Consider the following 19,585-nt stretch of genomic DNA (forward strand, 5'->3'; position numbering starts at 1 on the left):
TGTAGCATGTCTGCAGTCTCTGATCATCTCCTGTAGCATGTCTGCAGTCTCTGATCATCTCCTGTAGCATGTCCGCAGGCTCTGACCATCTCCTTTAGTATTGTGGAAGAGAGCCTGGAGCTCCTCTGCTGTCTCTTTTTTTTTTCTTAAGAACAGATAGGATAAAAAAAATGGAGTCCTCCTGACTACTTGAATTTTTTTTTGATGAAAACCATGAGAACTTGCGGACTTGCGCTGTAATCGTGATGCATCGTGATGCATCGCGGAATCGAATCGAATCGTTGACTTGATAATCGTAATCGAATCGAATCGTGAGGCCAGTGAAGATGCGCAGCCCTATTTATTACTCAGGCACATTATCTATTCTGTATCGGTGACCGTTAACTTGTGATCTGCCCAACTTTTTCTGCTCATCAGCTATCCGTATTGTTAGTTTATTTTATGTGTGGCTCAAGACAATTCCTCTTCTTCCAATGTGGCCCAAAGATCAAAATGTTGAATTTTATCATTGAAAATTTGGACATCCCAGTATTAGGACCAGTTCACAATGGTCCGACATACGCTCCGACTTTGAGAGCACATGTCACATGACATGTCAAAATCAATGGTTCCCTATGAGAGCCCTCTTAACTGATCCGACTTGTGTCGGTTCAACTTTGAGAAAGGTTCCTGTACTACTTTGGTCCGACTTGGGCACAATTTCAGCCCATTGATTTGAATGTAAGTCAGGTTGTCATCTTAAATGATCCGACTTTTGGCATAGCACTTGTGCTCTGAGGATCTTGAAAGGGAACCCCACGCCAAAATTAAAGAATAAAAAATGGCGTGGGCATACCAAACCCTTTCGGTCTGGTATGGATTTTGAGGGGAAACCTCGCGGCAAAGGTAAAACGGCGTAGGGCCCCCCTCAAGATCCATACCAGACTCAAAGGGCCTGATATGGATCTGGGGGGGACACCATGCCGTTTTTTGTTTTTTTTTTAATAAATTTGACGTGAGGTTTCCTCCATACCAGAAGCAAAGGAATTATTTTAATTGGTCAAAGGACAGGTCACAATCATCTTAAACTTGGATCCTGCTCATTGAAGTCGCATAGAAGTCTGACCTGAAGTCACAGGGCAAAGTTGGATCGAAAGTTGTGCGACTTCCGTGCCAGAGCAGTGTGAACCCAATCTTAGAAATTTGTTAGCCAGCGTACAGAGCTGCAGGGCTACAGGGAGAAGCACCAAGTCTCCAAATGTACAAATTATAACAAAGTTTTTCTTATTTTGTCTTCTGGCCAGCTGTGAACATTTATGACTTTAGGGAGATCTATGGTCACAACATACACTTTCATTTTATAACATCAGCATTGTAATAGCAATACAAACAATATTTATATTTGACAATCCAATATAAGCTTACTTAAAAAAATCTCATGTTGTGAGCTCTGCCTGTCTGCTGGCCATCTCTTTCCACAACCTCTTAAATTTTCTTCATGCTTTGCAGCTTCTCCTCAATTTCTAAGGACTACATATCCCATGGTACCTTGCTGCCTGCAAGCAGTATTTCTGTACTGACTCCGCCTCCTGAAACTCCCCCTCTCAGCACCTCTGTAGGTCAGAAGGCAGGCTCTGTGAAATGTGTGACACAGCAGTGCCTACTCACAGGGCATAGTGACTACATGTCACAGAATTCAAGGAAGCAAATGTGATCTTCACAAAGTAAATTTACAAAAATCCAGATCATTCAGATTAATAGGAAAAGGCAATAAATAATTGAAATACAATGTGGAAATGAATATGATTTTATATTTTGACCATAGATACACTTTAATTCAATAAAAAAACTGTAGGGGAAAAGGGGTGCCGGGGATGTGAAGTCAGAAGGGTCTTTTCAGCAGAAAACATGAAATTATCTCTGTTTTCTTGGTCTGCACAGTTGATAGGTAGTTAATAAAAGCTGACCAGCCGTGGATGGTCCATAAGGGGCGCAGAGGCGCTGCCCCCCCCTAATTTCCATGCAGGGTGCCAGACTCTATGAGTTTTTTTTTTAAGCACATGATTAGAGCCTGAGGCTCTAATTGGCTTCAAAAAGGTTGGGCTTGGGGCGCAGAGCATTGCACCCCCAACCCACCCACTTGTGACATTAGCCAATTAATATTCGCTATTGTCTTCCTGGTTCTCCTTACGGCCAAACAGGACAGGAGGCGGATCTTAAGACTGCATTTGCCGGGAGGAGAAGCCGGGGAAGCCACAACTGTGGATAGGGTGAGTGAGTGGGTTTGTTTGCCGCCCCCCTCCCCCCAAAAAAATTGAGCACCAGCCGCCACTGAGGCTGACATACCGTAGGTAGGTGCTGAGGGATTTTTGAATTGTATTCTCACAGATCACACATTTAAATTAACATATTCCCATGGAAAAATTGGCATAACAAATGTTTAGTGACAAAGGAGAAGGCAGGCCAAATTTAAAGCCAATTCCACACAAAATTTCAAATTTGTGTGGCTGCTAGTAGGGTAAATTACTTTCACACGCAGATCCTTACCCATCTCAAATAAAAGTTCTCAGCTATAAGTTTATCAAAATGCTAAGACAAATTGGCAATATGGTGCCAACACAAAACTCCAATTTGGGAAGCAAAGTCTTATGCCGCGTACACACGACCGGTTTAGCCGTCGTAATAAACTCTGACGAAACTTTGACGGAATTCCATTCAAGCGGTCTTGCCTACACACAGTCAACCCAAAGTCCGACCAAAGTCCGACTGTCCAGAACGCGGTGACGTACAACACTTACGACGGGACTAGAAAAGGGAAGTTCAATAGCCAGGAGCCAATAGCTTCCGTCTCGTACTTGCTTCAGAGCATGCGTCTTTTTTGGTCCATCGGACCAGCATACAGACGAGCGGTTTTCCCGATAAGAATTGGGTCCGTCGGGAAGATTTAGAACATGTTCCATTTCTAGGTCCATCAGATTTTTCGAAAAAAAAAAACGTCTGATGAGACCTACACACGATCGGTATATACGATGAAAAGCTTCCGTCTGGCTTTTTCTGTCGGACATTCCGCTCGTGTGTACGCGGCATTAGAGAAATAAGGGTCAGCCATTGTTAACATGCTTTTAAAGTGATATGGGAAAAATATTGGTTTTGACACATAGTTCATTTACTAAAGGCAAATGGACTACTGTATTTACTTTTCAAGGGAAGGTGCACTTTGCAAGGGAATTTTCATCAGAGGTTAGAGAATGAGCAGAAGTTCTGCTTTCTTCTATCATCCAATCATGTGCAGCAAAAATGCTGTAATTTTTACTTGCACGTGATTGGGTATTGGGTCTTTGTAAAGTTTCACCATGTTCACTAAGCTCTGAGGAAAACTCTCTAGCACAGCAAACAGCATATTTGCTTCGGGTAGAAAAAACCCCACTAAGCCACTCACCCCAAACAAGTATACAGATTAGGAAAGTCAGAGTAAAGACAGAACTTCTGATCTGCATACTTGTGTGGTAAACTTTAGCGTATCCTAGCCATTAAATGAGCATGAATTGGTATTTCCACAAGAGGTAGCCTCTGTACTTCCTCGTTACTTCTTCAAAAGGCTTCTTCACAGTAAGAGCTATGAAAATGTGGAATAGACTCCCTCAAGAGGGGTCTGGCCAGCTCAGTAGATTGCTTTTAAAAAGGCCTGGATTCTTTCCTAAATGTACATAATATAACTGGATACTGTCATTTATAGGTAAAGTTGATCCAGGGAATATTTCATTGCCTTTTGGGAGATCACAAGGGAATTTTTGAAGTTCTGTAGTGCGTGTTCATACCTTAATACCATAAATATTAACATGTTATTAGATTTTTATTCCAGGAGTATATAATGTTTGGAAATTCTAAAGATACAATTCTAAAGATATAATGCATTAAAATTTAACTAAACCTATTCGATTTTAGTAGACTAAAATGAACTGGAGATTTTAGTCGACTAAAATACGACTAAAACAATTCAAAGGACTAAAATACGACTAAAACTAAAATGGCATTTTAGTCGAAAGACTAAAATGCGACTAAAACTAAAATGACCTTTTAGTCAAAAGACTATAATTAAAACTAAATTGAAATTTGATGTCAAAACTTGGTTTGAAAATATATAAACTAATGCACTTATAATAAAAAATATTTTATATATTCTTTTACAGCATGGAAGATTCACAAAAAGCAGCAGTAGCAGCAGCTATTATAATCCATCATCCTATAAGGTCAGGAACAACGTACAAGGTTTTCCATTTACCTTTCCATCAATATTTTATTTTCCAGTTCCTTTAAGCCCAGTTAGTTTTGCATTCAATATGTGCCCTTTTTTTTCTACTCATATGGGGTAATTTACTGCTAAGATCTTAAAATGAAACATACAAAAGATGATTTTTTCACGCTGAGTTTATAATATCACCGTCACCACAAAAAAAAAAAAAAACGTTCACCTCGTTTTACCTACGTTACAGCTTTCTCCTTTTCATTCTATACAAGTCAAGATAGCGCTATTGCTGGCAAGGTGATAGAAGAACTGTGGAGTTTTCATTCAGTTTTTAGCCCCACCAGGGCAAATTTTGTATTAGTTTAGGGGTGTCCAGCCTCCACATGTGGCCCTAAGACGGCATTGAATGTGTCTCATTTGCACTTAGCAAACACATGTGAGCGAATAAAATTTTGACAGTGTCTCTTTACTGACTTTTATAAGTTTTATCTTCTCAAAGATAAATCTCTCACTCTTCACAATCACACCTTATTCATGTCATCAGTTTTCGGCAGCACCTATATTTGTGAGCAACTATTTTCAAGGATGAAGCACATGAAGGGCAAAACTAGAACCAAAATATCTGATGAGCACCTTGAGAATTCATTGAGAGTCGCTACTACATCCATCCAACCAGATATTGATCTGTTAGTGTACAGTGTGTCCGGAAAGTATTCACATCACTTCATTTTTTCCACATTTTGTTATGTTACAGCCTCATTCCAAAATGGATTAAATTCATTATTTTCCTCAAAATTCTACAAACAATACCTCATAATGACAACATGAAAGAAGTTTGTTTGAAATCTTTGCAAATGTTTAACAAATAAAAAATAAAATAAATCACATGTGCATAAGTATTCACAGCCTTTGCTCAATACTTTGTTGAAGCACCTTTGTCACCAATCACAGCCTCAAGTCTATTTGAGTATGATGCTACGAGCTTGGCACTCCTATTTTTGGGCAGTTACTCCCATTCTTCTTTGCAGGACCTCTCAAGCTCCATCAGGTTGGATGGGGAGCGTCGGTGCACAGCCATTTTCAGATCTCTCCAAAGTTGTTCAATCGGGTTCAAATCTGGGCTCTGGCTGGGCCACTCAAAGACATTCACAAAATTGTCCCGTAGCCACTCCTTTGTTATCTTGGCTATGTCCTTAGGGTCATTGTCCTGTTGGAAGATAAACCTTCACCCCAGTCTGAGGTCCAGAGTGCTCTGAAGCAGGTTTTCATCAAGAATGTCTCTGTACATTGCTGTATTCATCTTTCCCTCGATCCTGACTAGTCTCACTAGTCTCCCAGTTCCTGCCACTGAAAAACATCCCCACAACCTGATGCTGCCACCACAATGCTTCACTGTAGGGATGGTATTGGCCAGGAGATGAGTGGTGCCTGATTTCCTCCAGACATGACCCTTGCCACAGCCATTTTCAGATCTCTCCAAAGTTGTTCAATCAGGTTCAAGTCTGGGCTCTGGCTGGGCCACTCAAGGACATTCACAAAATTGTCCCGCAGCCACTCCTTTTTTATCTTGGCTGTGTCCTTAGGGTCATTGTCCTGTTGGAAGATGAACCTTCACCCCAGTCTGAGGTCCAGAGCGCTCTGAAGCAGGTTTTCATCAAGAATGTCTCTGTACATTGCTGTATTCATCTTTCCCTTGATCCTGACTAGTCTCCCAGTTCCTGCCGCTGAAAAACATCCCCATAGCATGATGCTGCCACCACCATGCTTCACTGTAGGGATGGTATTGGCCAGGAGATGAGTGGTGCCTGATTTCCTCCAGACACGACCTTTGCCATTCAGACCAAAGAGTTAAATCATTGTGTCATCAGACCAGATAATTTTGTTTCTCATGGTCTGAGAGTCCTTCAGGTGCCTTTTGGCAAACACCAGACAGGCTGGCATGTGCCTTTTCCTGAGGAGTGGCCACGTCTGGCCACTCTACCATACAGGCCTGATTGGTGGAGTGCTGCAGAGATGGTTGTTCTTCTGGAAGGTTCTCCTCTATCCACAGAGAAACGCTAGTGCTCTGAACCATCGGGTTCTTGCTTACCTTCCTGACTAAGGCTCTTCTCCCCCAATTGCTCAGTTTGGTTTGGTGGCCCTTTCTAGGAAGCCTCCTGGTGATTCCAAACCTCTTCCATTTGCGGATGATGGAGGCCACTGTGCTCATTGAGACCTTCAATGCTGCAGAAATCTCTCTGTCCCCTTCTCCAGATATGTGCATCGATACAATCCTGTCTCAGAGGTCTACAGACAACTCCTTGGACTTCATGGCTTGGTTTGTTTTGACATGCACTGTTAATTGTGGGACCTTATAGAGACAGGTGTGTGTCTTTCCAAGTCACGTTCAATCAATGGAATTTACCACAGGTGGACTCCAATTAAGTTGTAGAAACATCTTAAGGATGATCAGTGGAAACAGGATGCACCTGAGCTCAATTTTGAGTATCATTGCAAAGGCTGTGAATGCTTATATACATGGGATTTTTTCAAAAATTTCAAACAAACTTCTTTCACGTTTTCATTATGTGGGGTATTGTTTGTTGAAATATGAGCAAAATAATGAATTTAATCTATTTTGGAATAAGGCTGTAACATAGCAAAATGTGGAAAAAATGAAGTGATATGAATACTTTCCGGATGCACTGTATCAAAAACAGTGTTAGATATCGCACTCGTTTAAATTGGCCTTTTTTTAGTTCTATAAGAAAAAATATTACAAAAAATAAGTTTTATTTCTCAGGCACATTATCCATACTGTATCGGTGACTGTTAACTTGTGATCTGCCCAACTTTTTCTGCTCATCAGCTATCCGTATTGTTAGTTTATTTTATGTGTGGCTCAAGACAATTCCTCTTCTTCCAATGTGGCCCAAAGATTAAAATGTTGAATTTGATCATTGAAAATTAGGACATCCCAGTATTAGGACCAGTTCACAATGGTCTAACATACGCTCCGACTTTGAGAGCATATATCACGACTAGGGATGAGCTTCGAGTTTGAGTGAAACCCATGTTCGACCATTCGTCGAATTGCGAACAATATGGGCCGTTTGCACCAAATTCGAGTGGCGTGTCAAGGACCATAATTAACTGCGGCATCGCAGTGCATTGCTGGCTGATGATTGGCCAAGCATGCACTATGACCCGCATGTTTGGCCAATCACAGCGCCGTCTGTACTGAGAGCCATGGGTGGCTTTGGCCAATTATTACTCAGGGGTTTGGTACACGCCCCACACTATATAAGGCCGCCTGCGTGGAGGCCTTGTGTAGTGTGTTGTGGCGGCGGAGAGAGATAGACAGAGGGTCAGTGTCATTTGATGTAAGTTAGATAGAGTGAGCAGGTGAGTCAGTTAGCTGCACTTATGCCCCGTACACACGGTCGGACTTTGTTCGGACATTCCGACAACAAAATCCTAGGATTTTTTCCGACGGATGTTGGCTCAAACTTGTCTTGCATACACACGGTCACACAAAGTTGTCGGAAAATCCGATCATTCTAAACGCGGTGACGTAAAACACGTACGTCGGGACTATAAACGGGGCAGTGGCCAATAGCTTTCATCTCTGTATTTATTCTGAGCATGCGTGGCACTTTGTCCGTCGGATTTGTGTACACACGATCGGAATTTCCGACAACGGATTTTGTTGTCGGAAAATTTTATATCCTGCTCTCAAACTTTGTGTGTCGGAAAATCCGATGGAAAATGTGTGATGGAGCCTACATATGGTCGGAATTTCCGACAACAAGGTCCTATCACACATTTTCCGTCGGAAAATCCGACCGTGTGTACGGGGCATTACAGTGTATTGTGTATATATATGCATCCTAGGTGTTGTGTGTGTATATATATATATATATATATATATATATATATATATATATGTATATATATATATATATATATATATATATATATATATATATACACTGTATTCAGTTTAGCTAGATCCGTTCCTGTTATTCTCTTCCTACTGACAGGCAGGCAGGTGTTTTTACAGTATTTACAGCTACCTGAAGAAAATTGCTGGTGTTCTTCTGATCCTATTAGTACCCAGGCAGGCAGCTACAGTATTTACAGTTAGTGTAGTGCGTCCTCTGCACAGTGTGCACCTAAAGCTACCTGAAGAAAATTGGTGGTGTCCTTCTAAACCTATTAGTACCTATCACGTACCTGGCAGAAGAGCCTGAATGGACGAGCAAGGCCTCCCTTACCACTCTGACTTAGGGCCCCTGATAGAGCAAACAGAAGGCACCAAAGTACAGAGTCACACAAGTGCCAGAAAGTCCTTGGTGGAAGCAGGACAGCTGGTCCCGATCGTGCTGGAGAGGACACCGGGAAGCTTCAGCAGAAGACCAGCAGGTGGCAGCAGGTGCAGATGACAGCAGCAAGTAGCGAAGTCAGGCAAGCAGGGTCATACACGGCAGATCAAATTGGATACAGGGTGCAGGCAGGATCAAAGTCAGAAACAAGCCGGGTCAAGCCAGATCAGCAGTGCAGGTCCAGGGAGGAAGCCGAAGGTTGGTCACTGGATAAGCCAAGGTCGGTACAGGCAGAGTTCAAGGAGAGGTATAAGAACAAGCCAGGTAGACAACAGGAATCAGGATACAGGTTCACAGGATACTGGATGCTCAGGAGCTGAAGACAAAGCAGCACCGCCGGACCAAGGCACTGGCTGGACTTAAATAGACTGCTCGGCGCCAATGTGGGCGCGTGCTAGTGCGCGCGCTGGCGCACGCAGGTGCATGCAAGTGCCGATCGCGGGGATGCGCGAAGGCTGCTGTTTGCGCTCCTGTTTGCGCATGCGCACATCTATGCGCCAAAGCCCGGTTTCTGTGTGCAACAGGAATGCGCATTCTTCTGTGCCTTAGAAGTCTTCTGGGGGAACGAGGCTGACTGCTGATGGGTGCATCCTGACATTGCCCCCCTCCAATGGGCAGCAACTGAGCTAGTCTCTCCGGGTGGTTTTGACAGAACGCTTAGATAAGCCTGTTGGCACGAATGTTGCCCTCTGGTTCCCATGAATTTTCCTCAGGTCCGTACCCTTTCCATTTGACTAAGTACTGGACCTGGTTCTGTCTCTTCATGCAATCCATGATCGCCTCGACCTTGTATTCTTCTTCCTCACTTACCATTACAGGTACAGGAGGACTACTACTCCATTCAGGAAATGGATCCGGACCAGCAGGCTTCAGTAGAGCTATATGGAAGACTGGGTGAATTCTGAAGGAATCTGGAAGTGCCAACTCATAAGCCACGTTATTGATCCTTTTCTTCACCCTAAAGGGTCCCACAAACTTAGGGCCCAGTTTTTTAGATGGGCAGGCTAGTTTCAGATTAGTCGTAGCTAACCAGACCTGATCACCAGGTTCCAAGATCAAATCTCCCCGCTTCTTCTTGTCAAAGGATCTTTTATAGTCTTCCTGGGCCTTGGTCATAGTCTTCTGTAACAACTGATTGTTGGAATTGAAAAAATTTATTGTGTCCTGGACTGCCGGAACAGGGCATTCTGGAGTAGAGGCAATCAAAAATGAAGGGTGGAACCCGTAGTTGGCGAAGAACTGGGATTGTCTGATGGCAGAATGTTCTGAATTGTTGTACGCAAACTCCGCCAGAGGTAATAGCGCCACCCAGTCATACTGCGAGAAGGAAGAAAAACAGTGTAAATATTGCTCTAACGTTTGGTTGGTCCTTTCAGTTTGACCATTGGTCTGTGGATGGCATGCTGAGGAAAAGGACAGTTCGATTTTCAAGATTTTACACAAGGTTTCTTCAAAATCTGGACGTGAACTGTACCCCGCGATCCGACACGATATTGGCAGGAAGTCCATGCAATCTCACGATCTCTTTAATAAAGACCTGCTCTGTCTCAGAAACTGATGGGAAATGCACCATCTTGGACAACCGATCAATGACTACAAAGATGGTAGAGTAACCTTCGGAAGGAGGAAGTTCGACAATGAAATCCATTGAAATCATTTGCCAGGGTCTCAACAACCCCAAGGATTTTGTCCTGCTAGACTTATTTCTGGCGCAGGTAGGGCCAATGTATTCAATGTATTTCTTGCAATCTTCTTTTAAACATGGCCACCAAAAGGTACGCTGTAAGAGTTCAGTTGTCTTGTGGACTCCAAAGTGTCCTGCAAGGGCATGGTCATGGCAGAGACCCAGGGCTGAGACTTGCAAACTTTCAGGCACAAAGATTTTATTGTTGTGCCAAAAAAAAACATCTTTAGCTTGTAGCATCATCCCAGGTGACAGCAGGATATCAATAGAGGCTTGCCTAATCTGTGACAAGAAATCTTCCTGTAACAAAAGGAAACTTCGGGGAGGAAGAATGGTGTCTGGAGGAGCTGGCTCTTCTGTCATGCCAAACATCCGATACAAGGCATCTGGCTTAACGTTCTTAGATCCTGGCCTGTAGGTGATGTGAAAAACGAACCTCGTAAAGAAGAGTGCCCACCTGGCCTGCCGGGGTTTCATCCATTTTATGACTTGCAGATAATCTAAGTTTCGATGGTCGGTATAGATCAGGATCAGATGGGCTGCCCCTTCCAGCAGGTATCTCCACTCTTCGAGAGCGGTTTTAATTGCCAGAAGCTCACGGTCTCCCACGTCGTAGTTCTTTTCTGCCTGGGACAACTTGCGAGAAAAGAATGCCACAGGGTGCAGTAAGGACCTGGCCCCTTGGCGTTGAGACAGAACTGCCCCTACTGCCGTCTCTGAAGCTTCTACCTCTAGGACGAATGGCAGAGCAGGGTCTGGATGCCGTAATATAGGTGCAGCAGTTAAAAGACCCTTCAAGGTCTCAAATGCGGTTTGCGCCTCGGAAATTGGGCTTGTCTTGTCAGTTGAGTTATGGGAGAAATTATTGCAGGAAATCCTTTGATGAACTTCATATAGAAATTTGCAAATCCTACGAACCGTTGCACCCCTTTCTTGTCCGTAGGAGCTGGCCAATCCAGGATGGCAGAGACCTTCTGGGGATCCATCTTAATGCCGTCTGTGGAGAGGACAAGGCCCAGGAACTGGATACTTTGGCATTCAAACTCGCATTTTTCTACTTTTGCATACAAGCCATGCTGTCTGAGTCGGGCCAGGACCTTTCTGACATGTTCTCAATGAGCTTCTAGAGAAGAGGAGAAAATGAATATCGTCTAAATACACAATACCAAATAGGTCTAAATAGTCCCGGAAGACATCATTAATAAAGTGCTGGAATGTTGCTGGGGTGTTACAAAGCCCAAAGGGCATCACCAAATATTCAAAGTGTCTAAACCGGGTACGAAAAGCTGTCTTCCATTCGTCACCTTCACGAACACGTACCAAGTTATATGCCCCTCGTAAGTCTAGTTATGTGAAGATGACAGCAGAACGGAGTCTCTGAAACAGATCTGGTACTAGAGGCAAGGGGTATCGATTTTTAATCCTGATTTTATTTAGGTCCCAGTAATCCACACATGGGCGAAGGGAAAGGTCTTTTTTCTCAACAAAGAAAATTCCAGCTCCGGCTGGGGACGTGAAGGGACGGATAAACCCCTTTCTCAAGCTATCATCAATATAGTCTTTCAAGGCAGCAAGTTCAGGTTCAGTCAAAGGAAAGATTCGCCCGAAAGGCATCTCGGCCCCAGGGAGGAGCTCGATGGGGCAGTCGTATGGTCTATGTGGAGGGAGAGTCTCAGCTCCCTTCTTACTGAAAACATCGGCAAAGTCTCAGTAGAGTGCAGGAATGGAAGAACGAATTTCATCATCTGAGTCCATACACAGCAGAGGAGATGGATGACAGGACGGCTTGAAGAAGCAATATTGCTGGCAGTAGAGAGAGGAAAACTCGATCTTTCCAGTATCCTAACAGATGCAGGGATTATGCGCCTGGAGCCATGGCATATCCAAAATGATAGGGAACAGAGGTGAAGCTATGGCATCCAGGTGTAACAGTTCTCTGTGGTTACTGGAAATGGTAGCAGATAACGGAACAGTCTCTTGGGTAACAGGACCGGATTTAATATGCGACCCATCTGCTAGGTGGATAGAGAGTCCATGAGCTTTGGGCTGCAGAGGAATCTTATGTTGAAGAGCAAAGTCAAATCAATGAAGCAACTGCAAGCCCCTGAATCCACAATAGCATCTAAAGTCTGTTACATAGTCCTCAGTGGCTCGGTGGCCTTGCTGGAGCGCATGCAGAGAAGACTCGGCCGTGGCAGTTCACAGAGGGTCCTCATAGAGTCGAGCAATGGTTGCAAAGAAAGAGGTCAGGCTTGTCAGACAGGGGTTGCCCTGTTCCAGTAGACGGTGAGCCCAGGACTGAGGCTCACCCTGCAGGAGGGAGATCACAAACCCCAAATAGTGGCTTCCTGAGAGAAGGTCTGGGGTTGTAGCGAAAAAGTAAAGGACACAGGCATTCTGAAAAGTCCTGAACTTGCCACGATCGCCTGAGAACTTTTCTGGAACAGGAACCCGGGGTTCAGGTGACTGCATTATTAAAGCAGGTGTATGAGAGAGTTCATGGATCCGTTCTTCGAGCTGACTGTAGCCTTCTTGCAGACTCTTGACTGTTTGGGTAAATGCAGTGGGTTGATGACACAGCTGTTCTACCGGGGAGGTTGCTCGTTCAGGCTCCGTCATGGCTGCTTTGTACTATCACGTACCTGGTAGAAGAGCCAGAATGGACGAGCAAGGCCTCCCTTACCACTCTGACTTAGGGCCCCTGATAGAGCAAACAGAAGGCATCAAAGTAGAGTCGCACAAGTGCCAGAAAGTCCTTGGTGGAAGCAGGATGGCTGGTCCTGATCGTGCTGGAGAGAACACCGGGAAGCTTCAGCAGAAGACCAGCAGGTGGCAGCAGGTGCAGATGACAGCAGCAAGTAGCGAAGTCAGGCAAGCAGGGTCATACACGGCAGATCAAATCGGATACAGGGTGCAGGCAGGATCGAAGTCAGAAAAAAGCCGGGTCAAGCCAGATCAGCAGTGCAGGTGCCAGGGAGGAAGCCAAAGGTTGGTCACTGGATAAGCCGAGGTCGGTACAGGCAGAGTTCAAGGAGAGGTATAAGGACAAGCCAGGTAGACAACAGGAATCAGGATACAGGTTCACAGGATACTGGATACTCAGAAGCTGAAGACAAAGCAGCACCAAACCAAGGCACTGGCTGGACTTAAATAGACTGCTTGGCGCCAATGTGGGCATGTGCTAGTGCGCACGCTGGCGCACGCGGGTGCGTGCAAGTGCCGATCACGCACGAGGATGCGCGACAGCTGCTGTTTGCGCTCCTGTTTGCGCATCTATGCGCCAAAGCCCGGTTTCTGTGTGCAACAGGAATGCGCATTCTTCTGTGTCTTAGAAGTCTTCTGGGGGAATGAGGCTGTCTGCTGATGGGTGCATCCTGACAGTACCACAGGCAGGTAGCTGCAGTATTTACAGTTAGTGTAGCCTGTCCTCTGCACAGTGTGCACCTAAAGCTACCTGAAGACAATTGCTGTTGTTCTGATCCTATTAATACCACAGGCAGGCAGCTGCAGTATTTACAGTTAGTGTAGTGCATCCTCTGCACAGTGTGCACCGAAAGCTACCTGAAGAAAATTGGTAGTGTTCTTCTGATCCTATTAGTACCACAGCCAGGCAGCTGCAGTATTTACAGTTAGTGTAGTGTGTCCTGTCCTCTGCACAGTGTGCACCTAAAGCTACCTGAAGACAATTGCTGTTGTTCTGATCCTATTAATACCACAGGCAGGCAGCTGCAGTATTTACAGTTAGTGTAGTGCATCCTCTGCACAGTGTGCACCGAAAGCTACCTGAAGACAATTGGTGGTGTTCTTCTGATCCTATTAGTACCACAGGCAGGCAGCTGCAGTATTTACAGTTAGTGTAGTGCGTCCTCTGCACAGTGTGCACCTAAAGCTACCTGAAGACAATTGCTGTTGTTTTGATCCTGTAATATCACAGGCAGGCAGCTGCAGTATTTACAGTTAGTGTAGTGCATCGTCTGCACAGTGTGCACCTAAAGCTACCTGAAGACAATTGCTGTTGTTCTGATCCTATAAGCACCACAGGCAAGCAGCTGCAGTATTTACAGTTAGTTTACTGTGTCCTCTGCACAGTGTGCAACTAAAGCTACCTGAAGAAAATTGGTGGTGTTCTTCTGATCCTATTAGTGCCACAGGCAGGCAGCTGCAGTATTTACAGTTAGTGTACTGTGTCCTCTGCACAGTGTGCACCTAAAGCTACCTGAAGACAATTGCTGTTGTTCTGATCCTATTAATACCACAGGCAGGCAGCTGCAGTATTTACAGTTAGTGTACTGTTTTCTCTGCACAATGTACACCTAAAGCTACCTGAAGAAAATTGCTGGTGTTCTTCTGATCCTATTAGTACCACAGGCAGGCAGCTACAGTATTTACAGTTAGTGTACTGTGTCCTCTGCCCAGTGTGCACCTAAAGCTACCTGAAGACAATTGCTGTTGTTCTGATCCTATTAATACCACAGACAGGCAGCTATAGTATTTACAGTTAGTGTACTGTGTCCTCTGTACAGTGTGCACCTAAAGCTACCTGAAGAAAATTGGTGGTGTTCTCATACTAATAATACTACAGGCAGGCAGTTGATTCTGCTAGCTGCAGTATCAGTATATATACAGTATACATCCCAGGTTTGTGCAGCTACATCTCACTGCAGGCCATTAGTATGTCTGGAAGGCCAACAAGGAGAGGCAGACAGTCACAAGGCAATAAAAGAGGGCAAGCAGGCTCTATGTCTAGAGGCAACAGTGCTGATCGTGGAGACGGTGCATCCTCATCAGCACGTGGCCGTGGGACACGCTTGTCCTTTTTTTCGGCAGCTGGCCATGTTGAACCGCAACATGCGGAAGACTTGGTGGAGTGGATGACCAAGCCGTCCTCATCCTCCTCATCCTCTCTCACCCAGGCTCAGGGTACTTTGCCTGGTAAAGCAGCTGCCAACGCGGCCTCTTCCCTCGGCTCAATGGCATTAGTCACTGTTTGACCACAGTGTTGGGTACATGCTCCAGGAGGATGCCCAGCGTTTTGAAGGCTCCGATGATGGTACCCAGCTAGAGGAAGGCAGTAACATGAGCCAAGAGAGAGGGGGTGCCCTAGAAGGACAGCAATCTGGCAGTCATGTTCCCCCTGCTGCAGCATACTGCCAGCTTTGCTCCAGTGATGAGGAGGGAGGGGATGATGAAGTCACTGACTCCACGTGGGTGCCTGATAGGAGAGAGGAGGAGGAGGAGGCACATCTCCAACAAGGCAGGATGCCCCCCAGGGGCCAGCTTAAGGGCAGCACACCGACTGCATCACACCGCAGAGCTGTGCATGTGCAGGGCGCTGCTGTCTCTGCGCATTATTCCAAAAGTTCTTTGGTGTGGGCCTTTTTTGAGACAAGTGCATCAGATCCCACCGCTGCTATTTGCAACATATGTCTCAAGCGTATCTCGCGTGGCCAAAACATCACCCGCTTGGGCACCACATGCTTGACCAGACATATGTCGACCTGCCATGCAGTTCGTTGGCAAGCGTACCTAAAAGACCCACACCAAAGAACAAAGCGGACCTCTCCTTGCTCCTCATCAGCTGGGCTTTCCAACCCCACTATACCTTCAGTCCTCTCTGAAACCTGCACTGAGAGGAATGAAGGTGTAGAATTAGGTGTGTCACAGCCAAGTACTTGCGGGCAATCTGCTATCGTTACACCGGAGTCAGATCGTAGCAGGCAAATTTCCCTGCCCCAGCTGCTGCACCGCCGAAAGAAGTTCGCTCCCAGCCATTCACATGCCCAGTGGTTGAATGCTAGCTTGGCTAACTTGTTGGCACTTCAACTGCTGCCTTTTTAGTTGGTAGCCTCTGCCCCTTTCCGTGAGTTTGTGGAATGTGCAGTTCCTCAGTGGCAGGTTCCCAAACGCCACTTTTTCTCACGGAAGGCGATTCCGGCTCTCTACCGGCATGTGGAAAGCAATGTCTTGGCCTCGCTGGACAGGGCGGTCAGCAGTAAGGTGCATATTACGGCTGACTCATGGTCCAGCAGGCATGGACAGGGACGTTACCTATCTTTCACCGCGCACTGGGTCACTCTTCTGGCAGCTGGGAAGGATGCAGGACAGGGTGCAGTAGTGTTGGAGGGTGTTCCGCCACCACGCCTCCAAAATTCTACTAGTTGTGATTCTGCCACACCTCTCTCCTCCACCCCCCCTCTTCTTCTTCCTCCATGGCCTCTTCCTGTGCTGATTTGTCCTCGGAACCAGCGGTGCTCCGTAGGCGTTCAAGGGGCTACGCAATCACGCAGGCAAAAAGATGCCATGCGGTGCTTGAGCTGGTGTACTTGGGGGACAGGAGCCACACTGGTGCAGAGATTCTGTCAGCTCCGCAGGGGCAGGTTCAGAGCTGGTTGACACCACGCCAGCTTAAGCCAGGTATGGTGGTTTGCTACAATGGCACAACCTTCTCTCTGCCCTCCGACAGGGACAACTGACCCATGTGCCCTGTTTGGCTCACGTCCTTAACTTGGTGGTGCAACGGTTCTTGGGCAGGTACTCAGGCTTACAGGATGTCCTAAGGTAGGCCAGGAAAGTCTGTGTGCATACAGGGATGCATACACTGTCCTGTCACCATTTGAGGAGGCCACGAGGATGGTGAGCAGTGACAGCGCATGCATCAGTTACATTGTCCCTCTTGTCCACCTATTGGAGCACACGCTGCGTGAAATAATGGACAGGGCACTTGAGGCAGAACAGAGGGAGAAAGAGGACTTCCTTACCTCTCAAGGCCCCTTTATACAGACAGTGTTCCTGCGTGCCCGTCGATCACACAGGAAGAGGACGAGGAGGAGGAGGAGGATTGTGTCAGCATGGACGTGGAGCCTGGCACTCAGCATCAGCAGTAGTCTTCAAGAGATCATTTACAGTCCGAAGAAACGCATGGACTTGTATGTGGCTGGGAGGAGGTGGCTGTGGATCATGTCGTCCTTAGTGACCCAGAGGACTCTGGACCGGATGCCTCAGCAAACCTACGCTGCATGGCCTCCCTGATCCTGCAAAGCCTGTGGAAGGATCCTCGTATTCGTGGTATCAAGGGGAGGGATGATTACTGGCTGGCAAACCTTCTTGATCCACGTTACAAGGGTAAGGTTGCGGACCTTATCTTGCCGTCGCAGAGGGAGCAGAGGATAAAACATCTTCGGGAGGCCTCGCAGAAAGGTTTGTGCAAAGCGTTTCCAGAGCCTGGGAGGTTACAATTTCCTGGTCCTCCTGGACAACATGTTGCTGAGGCTTCGGTCAGTCACAGAAGGAGCAGCGGAGAAGGTGGCCGTCTGACCGATGCGTTCACACAATTTTTTAGTCCGCAGCCCCAAGGTCTGATCGGTTCCAGCAACCATCGCCAGCGTCTGATTCACATGGTGCAGGATTACCTAGGGGCAATATCAGACTTGGACACCTTTCCCACCGAAAAACCTCTGGGTTACTGGGTCTTGAGGATGGATCACTGGGCAGAGCTTGCAAAGTATACAATTGAGCTACTGGCCTGTCCAGCATCCAGCATTCTTTCGGAATGCACATTCAGTGCTGCTGGAGGCTTTGTAACCGATCACGAGGTGCGCCTGTCCACCGAATCAGTTGATCGGCTGACGTTCATAAAAATTAATCAGTCTTGGATCACCAGCTAGCAAGCACCTGATGCTGATGTAACCGATTTTTTTTTTTTTTAATGTGAGATCCCTTCAAGACTGCCTATGCTGATGTTGAGTGACTATCCTGTTATGCTGAGTGACAATCCTCTTCCTCCTCAATTTTCATGCTGATAGTTTGTAAGAACATTCTTGGTTCTGGGCACCGCCACCAGTGGCAAAGGCCCATTTTTTCTGCCCCTGTTTAACAGGGGCGTGTAATTACAATTTTTGATGCAATACTTTGCAGCAGGGCTCATTCCTGTGCTCCAAATATAGTATCTGTGAGGGGTTGCAGTGTTGTGGCACCAGCACCAGTGCCCAAGGCCCAATTTTTCAGCCCCTGTTTAACAGGGGTGTATAATTACAATTTTTGATGCAATACTTTGCAGCAGGGCTCATTCCTGCACTCCAACTATAGCATCTGTGAGGGGCTGCAGTGTTGTGGCAATTTTTCTGCCCCTGTTTAACAGGGGAGTGTAATTGCAATTTTTAAAGCAATACTTTGCAGCAGGGCTCATTCCTGCGCTCCAACTAGAGTATCTGTGAGGGGTTGCAGTGTTGTGACACCAGCGCCAGTGCTCAAGGCCCAAATTTTCAGCCCCTGTTTCTAGTCCCGTACAGCACTGACGACGGGACTAGAAAAAGGAAGTTCAATAGCCAGTAGCCAATAGCTTCCGTCTCGTACTTGCTTCAGAGCATGCGTGTTTTTTGGTCCGTCGGACCAACATACAGACAATCAGTTTTCCCGATAGGTCAGTCGAAAAGATTTAGAACATGTTCCATTTCTAGGTCCGTCAGATTTTTCGAAAAAAAAAGTCTGATGAGGCCTACACACGATCGGTATGAAAAGCTTCCGTCTGACTTTTTCTGTCGGACATTCCGCTCATGTGTACGCGGCATTAGAGAAATAAGGGTCAGCCATTGTTAACCTCCTTTTAAAGTGATATGAGACAAATATTGGTTTTGACACATAGGGGTTGGTTTACTAAAGGCAAATGGACTATTTACTTTCCAAGGGAAGGTGCACTTTGCAAGGGAATTTTCATCAGAGGTTAGAGAATGAGCAGAAGTTCTGCTGACTTCTATCATCCAATCATGTGCAACAAAAATGCTGGAATTTTTACTTGCACGTGATTGGGTATTGGGTGTTTGCAAAGTAAAGTTTTACCATGTTCACTAAGCTCTGAGGAAAACTCTCTAGCAAAGCAAGTATGCAGATTAGGAAAGTCAGAGTAAAGACAGAACTCCTGATCTGCATACTTGTGTGGTAAACTTTAGAGTATCCTAGCCATTAAATGAGCATGAATTGGTATTTCCATGAGAGGTAGCCTCTGTACTTCCTCGTTACTTCTTCAAAAGGCTTCTTCACAGTAAGAGCTGTGAAAATGTGGAATAGACTCCCTTAGGAGGGGTCTGGCCAGTTCAGTAGATTGCTTTAAAAAAGGCCTGGATTCTTTCCTAAATGTACATAATATAACTGGATACTGTCATTTATAGGTAAAGTTGATCCAGGGAATATTCCATTGCCTTTTGGGGATCACAAAGGAATTTTTTAAGTTCTGTAGTGCGTGTTCAAACCTTAATACCATAAATATTAACATGTTATTAGATTTTTATTCCAGGAGTACCGGTGTATAATGTTTGA

General features: G+C 45.8%; 1 protein-coding gene across 3 annotated transcripts in view; it reads left to right on the forward strand.

Moving 5' to 3' along the window:
- The window catches only part of LOC141103740 (vitellogenin-1-like), a 232,430-nt gene that overhangs the window by 144,125 nt on the left and 68,720 nt on the right, over window positions 1-19,585 (forward strand). For 2 of the 3 annotated variants that reach the window (XM_073593683.1, XM_073593682.1), the window contains exon 26: window positions 4,170-4,229. The exons of the other annotated variant lie outside the window; for it this stretch is intronic. In XM_073593683.1, coding sequence (XP_073449784.1) covers window positions 4,170-4,229 — 60 coding nt within the window. The remainder of the gene's footprint in view (window positions 1-4,169; window positions 4,230-19,585) is intronic. 3 annotated transcript variants of the gene reach the window in all.

This window comes from Aquarana catesbeiana, linkage group LG07, assembly GCF_042186555.1.
Source record: "Aquarana catesbeiana isolate 2022-GZ linkage group LG07, ASM4218655v1, whole genome shotgun sequence".
Classification (NCBI taxonomy): domain Eukaryota; kingdom Metazoa; phylum Chordata; class Amphibia; order Anura; family Ranidae; genus Aquarana; species Aquarana catesbeiana.